The following is a 12,393-nucleotide window of genomic DNA, read 5'->3' on the forward strand; positions in this document are numbered from 1 at the left end:
GCAGGTTGACCCTGGAGTGTATGTCCACAGATCTTAAATGTAGCAGGACAGGTTGATGAGTGGAACTAAAAGGCAGTATGGAATGCTTTCTTTTATAAATCAGAGTACAGATTAGAAAAACGTGGAGGTTATATGCAATATCTGTTAGGCAAGTGTTTGGTTATTCTGCTTCGGTCACCACATTACAAGAAAAATTGCACTGAAATGAAGAATTTTGAGGATGGAAAAGTGTACCTTTGTGGTGAGATTAGCTGGGCTGGGATTGTTTTATCTTGGAACATTGAACGCCAAGAGAAGACTTAACTGTGACGTACAGAATTACACAAGTCCTGGGTAGATGAAATTAGAAGGATGTATTTCCCTTAGTTAAGTAATTGGTTTGTTTCATCAGGTATCGCTTTATCCTTGATATGTCCAAAGCAGACCTGCAGAAATTTATTATAAAACTGATGCATCCGTTAGATGAGAAAGCTTTGCAGTTGTCAAGAGAATCCGGCAAAGCTGTTTAGAAGTCCAGCCGGTTTTGAATGAAACTTGCATAATGTTTTCAGTGGATTCATGGCCGTGCATTAAATGATCTAATGGGAGTTGGCAATGTCATTGACTTGCAATGTAATCAATCATTGTTATTATCTTGTTCATTTACTTAACCATGACATTTTAAATACATTTTTGTATTAAATACAAAGGATACAGCAGAGGTAGTACTCTCTGAGTCCAAACACAATATTGTATATTTTACTGAAAAAATAGATTATCATCAGATCCTGAGGATCTTCGCAAATGTGAAACCAATTAAGTTGATTAAGCATGTAAATTGACATCCTTTGATATATTCAACCTCTTGAAATAGACTGTACTTAAGTTAATTAAAATTACTGTCTAGGACTGTAAAAGGTCTTTTGCCTTTTTTTTTTAGAAGAAAATGTTTTAAATTTTGCCTACAGCTACCACTGACTACCTATGCAGGTATATGCCAGGTAATGGACTGTAAAATGTTCAGCAGCACTTCAAATGTTATTATGTTTAACATTAACCAAAATGTTGTCTGCACTAAGTAGGAACCATCTCAGATACATTTATTCTGCTTGTTTTGTAAGAATTTTCAGTAAACAGTGAGTATACTATGTATAGTTTATGACTTTCTATAATGAGTAGAATTTGTTAATTTTCCAGATTTCATTGGGGAAAAAAGACACTTCACATTATATTTTATTCTGTGACAACAAACTCTTTAAAAATTGAACCTGATTTGAGAATAATCAGATTGTTCATTTTATCAGTAGTGAAATGATAAAATGATAAAACGTACTACACCGTAGGCTTATTCAGAAAGTCAGAAGGCATGGGATCCAGGGAAGTTTGGCCAGGTGGATTCAGAATTGGCTTGCCTGCAGAAAGCAGAGGGTCATGTTGGAGGGAGTACATTCGGATTGGAGGGTTGTGACTAGTGGTGTCTCACAAGGATCTGTTCTGGGACCTCTACTTTTCGTGAATTTTATTAACGACCTGGATGTGGGGGTAGAAGGGTGGTTTGGCAAGTTTGCAGATGACACAAAAGTTGGTGGTGGTGTGGATAGTGTTGAGGATTGTCAAAGATTGCAGAGAGACACTGATAGGGTGCAGAAGTGGGCTAAGAAGTGGCAGATGGAGTTCAACCCAGAGAAGTGTGAGGTGGTACACTCTGGAAGGACAAACTCCAAGGCAGAGTACAAGATAAATGGCAGGATACTTGGTAGTGTGGAGGAGTAGAGAGATCTGGGGGTACATGTCCTCAGATCCCTGAAAGTTTCCTCACAGGTAGATAGGGTAGTTAAGAAAGCTTATGGGGTGTTAGCTTTCATAAGTCAAGGGATAGAGTTTAAGAGTCGCGAGGTAATGATGCAGCTCTATAAAACTCTAGTTAGGCCACACTTGGAGTACTGTGTCCAGTTCTGGTCGCCTCACTATGGGAAGGATGTGGAAGCATTGGAAAGGGTACAGAGGAGATTTACCAGGATGCTGCCTGGTTTAGAGTATGCATTATGATCAGAGATTAAGGGAGCTAGGGCTTTACTCTTTGGAGAGAAGGAGGATGAGAGGAGACATGATAGAGGTATACAAGATATTAAGAGGAATAGATAGAGTGGACAGCCAGAGCCTCTTCCCCAGGACACCACTGTTCAATACAAGAAGACATGGCTTTAAGGTAAGGGGAGGGAAGTTCAAGGGGGATATTAGAGGAAGGTTTTTTACTCAGAGTGGTAGATGCGTGGAATGCACTGCCTGAGTCAGTGGTGGAGGCAGATACGTTAGTGGTAATTTAAGAGACTACTAGACAGGTATATGGAGGAATTTAAGGTGGGGGGCTTATATGGGAGGCAGAGTTTAAGGGTCAGCACGACATCATGGGTCAAAGGGCCTGTACTGTGCTATACTATTCTGTGTTCTATGTTCTAAAAGATTCTTTGTACTAATATTTAATTTCTGATTATAAAAGATTTATGCTGCACTGAACAAAATTTGTTTGGACTTAAATTAAAATGATCTGCCACTCTATTGCTACCTGCGGTGTGCTTCTATGAATGTCAGTACTGTTTCTGCACAAACAAAAAATAGTTGTGCTTTCTGAGAATATTCTTACAAATCTACCATTGTTTTCACTTTTCAAATAATATTTAACAACTAGTAGTCACTACTCTTCTTCAGTCTTTTAAGAAACTTTTGGATAGATACATGGAGCTTTAAAAAAATAGAGGGCTATGGGTAAGCCTAGTAATTTCTAAGGTAGGGACATGTTCGGCACAACTTTGTGGGCCGAAGGGACTGTATTGTACTGTAGGAAGAAGAAAGAAAAAAAAGATAAGTTGATTGAAAACTTACTGAGGAAAATGCTACAAAAGGAAATCCATATTTCCAAGGTTTCATAAATACAGCTTAACAGCTTGTGATTATCCAAAATTAAGAAATGCATTCCATTTGTATTCGTATTTCTCTTACTCTTAAACTCCTGAATCTCAGTACTGTACTGTTATATTTTAAATTGGTCATGTGGGCAGGTCTGAATAATGGACTGCTTTATGACTCATGTCAGTATTATGAAATTGCTAGGTATTGGTCAAGGCTGGATTTAGTTCTAACACATCTTTTTTGGGATAAAGTCTGAGCTCATGTTATGTTTTAAGTTGATCGCCGCTTCTAATTAAAATATTCCTCCAGTTTATTTGCAGTAGTTGTCAGGAGTGAAAATGATTTATTAAATTATATTTTAGTTATGTCTTTATTGTTGCTATTTTCTAATGAAACAGTCAAGGTTTTAGGAAAGCATGTTGGCCCACTACTAGCCTATTTCAGTTTTAGTGTATATTTTGATGCATTAGGAAATGTTCTTCTTAAACAGCGTATGTTGCACAGTATCACAAAGGGAGGGAGAATTGTTCTTTAGAATTGAAATAATGAAGAAAAAATATTTCTAGAAATGTACTGTTTTTCAGTGCAATAATAAAAAAAATAGCAAGAATGCTTTGGGAGAGTAGCACAAAGCATCAGTGAAAATTTAAATGAGCTATCATCTGAAATAAATGGAGAGTATATTCCTGCCACTTAATTTAATCCCTTTACCTCTGTTTCTTTTTCAGTCAAGATGAGGGAGACCAGGAAGGATATCCAGAGATTCAAACCTCACCACCACCATCACCCTTCCTGTCTGCTATCTTGTCTGCTTTCCAACCAGTGGCTTATGAGGATGAGGAGGAAGCCTGGCGTTGTCATGTCAACCAAATGCTGTCGGACACAGATGGATCATGTGCTGTGCATACATTTCATGTGTTTTCTAGATTGTTTCAGGTCAGTAGCTTATCAAATGGTGGTATGGCTTTTTCTTTGAGGAATTAATGGGTACTACCCATTCAGGAAATGTTATTAATGACGTATCAATGGTATTTGCTTTACTTGTATATCAGAGTTGTTGAAACAGAATTCAAGTCACTGGAAAGATTCTAATTGAGAATCTTGTAAATAGGTCTTTATTAATGGTAGAACATTATTTATATAAAAAACAGACTTGGTTTTCCTGAAACTATTTCAACAAATTTATTTCAATAAACTGGAACTTCTTGAGCAAATGTACAAGTTAAAAACTGAAGTAAAATGTGCTTTCGAAATACATTTAGAGCTCTCCTTTAAAAACTTTTTGAAATTTTTACAAATACTGTATTCTTCAGGTTGTTTTTAGGAAAATGCAATTATTTATCGACTCTACGTTTATTCCAATTTATTCATTCTTGGAGTTTGTTTAAGGGAAAAGCAGAGGCATTTAGATGTTGTTGTGATGGAAATGAGACACATTCTTTGGGTCTCAAAGGCAAGAGCTCTGGACACAGATTAATAATAATAAGTTTATTTACAAGGGGAGAAAAGCTTGGGAACAACACAAGTGGCTACAATATTCGCACAAACGTGCTTGAAATAGACAAGCGTGGGAAAAGTCGGGTCAGCAGTACAATACATAGGGAAACGGTGTGGGGATAGAGTACAGGTACACATATAAGCAAGGGAAAAGTAACTACGATACCTGCCATCGCTTGACTAGGGCAGGCATGGCTCTCTGCTAAAGGGACAACAATAAATGCTCCCACAACCCTATTCAATGCACACCTTACCACGTGTCTCCAGCGCTGTTCTGCAGTCTTCAGCCTGGAGTGAAGCAGGGTGGTCCCTCGAGGATGACAAAAAGAGAGCGAGCCAAGCACATGTAGCACCCTTTATAGGTCAGGGGGCGGGAGGGTCCAGCCTAGGTGATTCACTGGGGGGGGGGCAACGGCTTGGTGCTAAATGGGTTAATCCAATTAAGGTGGCCAGTGGTTAAGTGTGCATTGATCAGTTGGGAGGGGCGAAATGTTGACTGGCAGGCGGTGTGACTTCCGAGCAGGTGTAGGCAGTGCTGTCACGTGACAGGCACGGCTCTCTGGATATGGATGTATCAGTTCCATCATAGAAATAGATAGATAGATACTTTATTCATCCCCATGGGGAAATTCAACTTTTTTCCAATGTCCCATACACTTGTTGTAGCAAAACTAATTACATACAATACTTAACTCAGTAAAAAATATGATATGCATCTAAATCACTATCTCAAAAAGCATTAATAATAGCTTTTAAAAAGTTCTTAAGTCCTGGCGGTAGAATTGTAAAGCCTAATGGCATTGGGGAGTATTGACCTCTTCATCCTGTCTGAGGAGCATTGCATCGATAGTAACCTGTCGCTGAAACTGCTTCTCTGTCTCTGGATGGTGCTATGTAGAGGATGTTCAGAGTTATCCATAATTGACCGTAGCCTACTCAGCGCCCTTCGCTCAGCTACCGATGTTAAACTCTCCAGTACTTTGCCCACGACAGAGCCCGCCTTCCTTACCAGCTTATTAAGACGTGAGGCTTACTGTTCTCTTAGATTCCTCATGCTTGTTGGAGATGAGGATGGAAAGTGGGAGATTTAAGGAGATGGCTAATAATGAAGGGCAACAAAGTAAATTGTTTTCTCTTCAAGATAATCCTTAAGTAGTGAAGGGACTCTATTGCATTGCTCAATAGTGTTTGATGAGGTGCAGCCTGAGTCATGATGGCTTCCTAACTAGTTGTCTTTTTGCTTTACTCTACCACAATGTTAATATTAATTTGGAACCAGAACTGATCTATGCCAATGCTAAACATTAATAATGTACATAAACATGGTGATGTGAAAGATTGTTCAGAATGTGCCATAGAGATAGGGTCAGAAGCGAAGCTGACAACTAATTGCTTATTTCTACAGAACATTCAGAAAAAATTCTGTGCCATAACTCATGATTCCGTCAGTCATTTGGGAGACAGCCTGCAAAGGATAGGGTCAAAATTCAAGAGTTCTTTGGAAGTAATGATGATGTGTTCGGATTGCCCCACTGTCTTTGTGGATGCCGAAACTGTAAGTTTTACCCTATAAAACAATTGTTTGAAACCAGTATAAACTAATTGACATGCTGTGTCACATTTATTCAGAAGGCTTTATTCAAGTGTGGTGCATATTTATTGAAGATAATCAGAGATGACTTGCCATTTATATTTTTGTGCTTTCTAGTTAGTCACAATTTATGTTCAAAAGTAAGTACATTTACTTTTCAAATGCGAAGTATTGAAATAATTCATAAAATGCTGTAAGTACTCAGCTGGTCAGCTGTCTTCTGTGAAGAGAGAAATGCACTCAGTGGCCACTTTATTCAATACACCTGTTTCTCTATCCATGACACAGCTGCATTTGTTCAGTAATTACATTTTTATTTTAAATATTATTTATGTTACTTTCTTTCATTTATTCACAGTTGAAAGACTTGCCTTGGGCTCAAACCATGAAAGACAAAGAATTGCAGAAATAATCACTCTGTTAGAGTTAAATCTAGCAGTTCCACCCATATTTATCAATAAATAAAGCATTGGTTACTTGTAGGAAGATAACAATAGTAACAAGAAAAATTGCCATAGCCACACCATGTATTTTAGTAAAAATGGCAATGACTATGTCCAATTTAGCATTAGATATGTTCACAGCAGACAATGGCAAAGGCTGATTGTTCATACAGTCTCTCCAAGTTGTTTACTCTCCTGTCCTTTGGGCCTAACTACATTAAATCACCTGTTTCCTTTCAACTGCAGTAACAAGCAACTCAAAATGAGTGGTCCTTTTGCTCCATGTGTGCATGGAGTGTGGGTGTATGCAAAACCCTGCCAGGTGTGTGGTAGAGGCATATACATAAGGGACATCTGAGAAACTCTTTGGCATATGGTTGAAAGGAAAATAGAGGGCTATGTAGGAGGGAAGGGTTAGATTGATGTTGGAGTAGATTAATCGATCACCACAACATCGTGGGTTGTAGGATCTATACTGTGCTGCAGTGTTCTGTATTCTATATTTCATCTTCCTGCAGACTGACCCCAGTAATATCCACCTGTTTTTCAGTTCATTATGACTACAGTATTCAACTTTGCTACACTACTGTCTCTCCTGGATATGATGGTTATACCCTGCATTTTGTATGGGCAGTTTTTGAACCAATTTAAGGTGTACACAATACATCTTTGAATTTACCTATACAACTGTGAAAAGGTTTTCTTTTTGCTGTTAACCTTCCTGATCATATTATTTTCCATCCTGCTGCCCCTAAGAGTAATTGAAAAAAATCATTGTTATCTCAAGAGCAAATAAATAGCTTATTACTGTGAATGATTATACTTTCTCAAACCTTCAAACATCTGGATATTCCAGTTATTTGGTGATTGGGTAACGGTTATAATACTGATTTTACATTAGAATATGCAAGAAGCCAGGACACTGCAGAGACTGAGTGAAGACACAATTGCTGCTATTCTCACCCTAGCATCATAACCACTGGCATCTTGATGCCTGTTTTCAGTGAAACTACATCTGATTTCTATTTTTTTCTTGGCAATACTAGAATTTGTTGTAATAAACAAATTAACTTTAGGTGTTTATCCGAGACCAGTGTCACAGTCTTGTGGCAGATGTTCATTCCTAACCCTTGCTAAAATTGCTTAGTGCACTACTCCATTGATGGTAGGATAATCTGAATCCATTTCACCACAACAGTTCATGATCTTGCATACTAATTTGCATTTCTGTTTTTCCCTCGTATCCACTGGGTACAGACTAAGAAGCAGAGTGTGTTCCTCAGTTTTTGACATGGTTCTGGCACAGAACATCTATTTTATATTATTTAAATACATAAAGTGTAAAAACATTTTGTGTATTTTCTTACAGCTTGTCTCATGTGGATTGTTAGAGACATTAAAGTTTAGTGTGTTAGAGCTACAGGAACATTTGGATACCTACAATGCCAAAAGGGAGGGAGCTGAGCAGGTAAGCTACATTTACTGTATATTTGCACTTTCTTTTGATTTATGTAAGACAGTGTTTATAATCAGACTTAGAAAATTTCAAACATATGGAATGCAGATTTTAAAAAAACATGATACATCAGCTTAATCAAGTTCCTTTTTCCTCTGTTAAACAGTACATGCCAGTAGGATTGTGAAATTGAGCAGATTTTTAACATTGTGAAGAATTGTCACACTTTCTTTAGAACACCAACTATTAGAAATACAATAGAACTTATTAAATCTTCCACAGCAGAATGCATGATGTTTGTTTATACATTTTACACTGCTTAATTCATGTAAAGGCACATAATCTATTCATTTAGATAATATCAAATAAACTTTGTTTATTCTATACATCTGCAACAGATCATCTGTTATTTTTAGGGTTAGCTTTTATTTAGACCATCTGTTGTTTAGGTTGTTATTGTGATACTTACAAACTGGAAGATCTCATTTACATTTATATTTTTCTTTGCATATATGGTATGAATTACAGTGTATGGTTCATAATTAGGAATCAATATTTTTGACCTGCTGGGGTGGTTAAAACTTTTTCTGTCAAAACTATACTTACAGCATGGTTGGAGGTTGGTGAGATCAGTAAGTTGAAACAAGCAGCCTGAATCTCTCTTGGATGTTTACTTAGAGTAATTTATCCACTTTTGGTTTACAGACTTGCTGACGATTTGGTAGTCTTGGAGAAAAAAACAAAAATGTATACTATCACTATCTATTAAAGGAGAACTTGACAAGGTTATGTAAATTGATATCTACAGTACTGGGAGTGAATCGTGAAGAACAATAATAAAGAAAATTGCAAAGTGTCTGCAGTCATTTTAGCATTACCAGAACAAATGAACCCTTGTTTTCCATATCTCAGAAAGTCTCATTTTCACCCAAAAGGTTCAACAGTGTCACACTCAATTGCCTCCTTTGAAAGTCCAGCCCACATATTTATTCCTCTATGCACAAAACCCAGTGTCTTGAAAAACTATTCAGCCCCCATAAATATTTTCACTTTTTACTGTTTCATTTTCTAAATTTAAAATATATTGAAATAGACACAAACCAACCTTGTGAGGCTGAAAAAGTGATCATCCCCTTTGTAATTACTATGCTAACTTTCCTCAGGTGCAATATACTATGTTACCTTACCAACTCACCAATTTGTTGATGTAGAAATTTGGAGGATCTCTTGTTTTCAATTAATTCACCAGAATAAATATCCCCATTCTCTGTAAGGTCCAACAGTATGGTAGATTTTCAGCAGGCCAAACCAAATGAAGACAAAAGGACATTCAAGTCAAGTCAGGGTAATTACAGAGAAGCACAAAACTGGGGATGGTACAAGACCATGTCAAAGGCCAAACACACCTTGGCACGCAGTCCATCATGAAAAAGTGGGGGGGGAAATGAAACAACACTGCCTAGGTCACCAGAGAAGAATGGCACTTGTAAGAGAGGATGTTATGACGCCATCAGTCGCTCTTGAGTGAGCAACAGAAATCAGTGGTTGTAACTGGAAATGAAGGTTATGGCTCCACAATCTCTAAGAGCTTGCACAAAAATGGTATTTATAGTAGAATGCAAGGAACAAATCCTGGCTAAAAAATAAAACATAATCCTTGCCTGTAAAGACTTTGCAAAGCATCACTTAGAAGATACTGTAAAGATGTGGAAGAAGGTCTTGGGGTCGAATAGACTAAATTGGAACCTGTTGGCCTCAACACTAAGCGATACATGTGCCATAAATCTAGTACTGTGCTTCAGCCAGGTAACAGCATCTCTACTGTAACATATGGTGGAGGTAGGATCATTTTACGGGGATGCTTTTCAGCAGCAGGGACTGATGAAACGATGAATGTTGCTAAATACAGAGAGATCGTAGATAAAAATATGCTAGCCTCTACCAGAAAGCTTAAACTGGGGAGGTGGTCCATCTTTCAACAGGACACCCAACCCAAAGCACACAGCCAGAGCAACCACGGAGTGGATTCAAATGAAGAAAATTGATGTCCTTGAGTGGCCCAGTCAGAGCCCTGACCTTAACCTGATCAAATATCTCTGGCAAGTCCTCAAGACTGCAGTCCACCACTGCTCCCCAACTAAAGCTCCACAGCTTGAGGAGTTTTGTAAAAATAAATGGGCAAATCTTGCTCCATTACATTGTGCAAAGCTAATAGAAACTAATCCAAAAAGACTACTAGCTGTAATAAGTATGAGAGGTGATTCAACAAAGAATTGAGCAAAGAGGGATGAATACTTTGAACTGCTGACATTTCAGTTTTTGAATTTTTGGGGGCTGTACTGTGGAGAGGGAGGAGCATGTGATTCACAAATGAAAGTACTCAGTTAAATTGATAAAAATTTCTGGTTGTAATACTCATGTGAGCAAAAGGATTAGGGCTGAATACTTTTATATGGCTCTGTAGATATATCAAAGCTGTGTGCAGAATCAATTTTTTTAAGCTTCTCCTTAAGTACTCAAAATTCAATTTATTCCTTTAAGAATCTTGCCACGTAATCAGCTTGTTGCAGTTTAAGTAGATTAAGGAGGAAATTAATTTAGATGCCCTTTTTCACATTGCTTCCAGAATTTGAATATCCTCATTTCAATGCACTGAGCAGGTCTCTACATAGCATTCCAGCTGTTACTTTCACAATGCCATGTAGCGATTTACCATCACCTCCTGAAGTTTTTTATTTCTCTGTGTACTTGTACTTAAATCCAGTAAAACTTTGTTACTGATACTACATTACAGTAGTGTTGATTTCTGGAATTTATCCATTAATACTGCTAGACTTTGTCCTCCATTATGTGAATGGCAAAGAGGCAATAACCTTATATTATTGCTATTACATTCTCTTCCCAAGTTATATATTAACCTCTTGATATAGCACTTCCACTCCTCCAGTCCACCACTTTCCAAACCTACAGGGAAAGGATGGTAGGGTACAGGAACCATGGTGTACAAAGGCAGTTGAAAATCTAGTCAAGAGGAAAAGAGAAGCTTACAAAAGGTTCAAAAAACTAGGTAATGATAGGGTTCCAGAAGATTATAAGGTTAGCAGGAAAGAGCTTAAGAATAAAATTAGGAGAGCCGGAATGGGCTATGAGAAGGCCTTGGCGAGCAGGATCAAGGCATTCTTCAAGTATGTGAAGAGCAAGAGGATAAGACACGAGAGAATAGGACCAATCAAGTATGACAGTGGAAAAGTGTGTATGGAACCGGAGGAGGTAGCGGAGGTACATAATGAATACTTTGCTTCAGTATTCACTACGACAAAGGACCTTGGCAATTGTAGGGATGACTTACTGTGATCTGAAAAGCTTGAGCATATAGACATTAAGAAAGAGGATGTGCTGGAGACTGTGGAAAGCATCATGTTGGATAAGTCACTGGGACCAGACGAGATATACCCCAGGCTACTGTGGGAATTGAGGGAGTAGATTGCTGAGCCTCCCTTTGCATCATCAATGAGGACAGGAGAGGTTATAGAGGATTGGAGGGTTGGAGATGTTGTTCCCTTATTCAAGAAAGGGAGTAGAGATAGCCCAGGAAATTTTAGACCAGTGAGTCTTACTTCAGTAGTTGGTAAGTTGATGGAGAAGATCCTGAGCGGCAGGACTTACGAACGTTTGGAGAGGCATAATACGATTAGGAATAGTCAGCATGGCTTTGTCAAAGGCACGTCATGCCTTACGAGCCTGATTGAATGTTTTGAGGATGTGATTAAGACACATTGAAGATAGAGCAATAGATGTAGTGTATATGGATTTCAGCAAGGCATTTGAGAAGGTACCCCATGTCAGGCTTGTTGACAAAGTAAGGAGCATGGGGTCCAAAGGGACCTTGCTTTGTGGATCCAGAATTGGCAAATAGAAAGTAAACAGTGGTTGTAACGGGTCATATTCTGCATGGAGGTTGGTGACCAGTGGTGTGCCTCAGGAATCTGTTCTGGGACCCCTTCTCTTCCTGATTTTTATAAATGACCTGGATGAGGAAGTGAAAGGATGGGTTAGTAAATTTGTTGATGACACAAAGGTTGGGGGTCGTTGTGGATAGTGTGGAGGGCTGTCAGAGGTTACAACAAGACATCAACAGGATGCAAAACTGGGCTGAGAAGTTAGATAAAGTGTGAAGTGATTTTGGTAGGTCAAATGTGATAGCAGAATCTTGTATTAATGGTAAGACTCTTGGAAGTGTGGAGGATCAGATGGATCTTGAGGTCCGAGTCCATTGGGCACTCAAAGCTGCTGTGCAGGTTGACTGTGTGGTTAAGAAGGCATATTGTGTATTGGCCTTCACCAACCATGGGACTGAGTTCAAGAGCTGAGGGGTGATGTTATAACTATATAGGACCCTAGTCAGATCCCACTTGGAGTAATGTGCTCATTTCTGGTCACTTAGCTACAGGAAGGATGTAGAAACTATAGAAAGGGTTCAGAGTAGATTTACAAAGATGTTGCCTGGATTGGCGAGC

The 12,393-nt window shown here is 38.4% G+C and overlaps 1 protein-coding gene across 10 annotated transcripts in view; it reads left to right on the top strand.

The window, feature by feature from the left end:
- The window catches only part of fryl (furry homolog, like), a 333,936-nt gene that overhangs the window by 289,983 nt on the left and 31,560 nt on the right, over nucleotides 1–12,393 (top strand). For all 10 annotated transcript variants that reach the window (XM_073064691.1, XM_073064693.1, XM_073064685.1 and 7 more), the window contains 3 exons: nucleotides 3,618–3,825; nucleotides 5,792–5,941; nucleotides 7,790–7,888. In XM_073064691.1, the coding sequence (XP_072920792.1) occupies nucleotides 3,618–3,825; nucleotides 5,792–5,941; nucleotides 7,790–7,888 (457 nt within the window). The remainder of the gene's footprint in view (nucleotides 1–3,617; nucleotides 3,826–5,791; nucleotides 5,942–7,789; nucleotides 7,889–12,393) is intronic.

Source organism: Hemitrygon akajei, chromosome 13 (genome assembly GCF_048418815.1).
Source record: "Hemitrygon akajei chromosome 13, sHemAka1.3, whole genome shotgun sequence".
NCBI classification, from domain to species: domain Eukaryota; kingdom Metazoa; phylum Chordata; class Chondrichthyes; order Myliobatiformes; family Dasyatidae; genus Hemitrygon; species Hemitrygon akajei.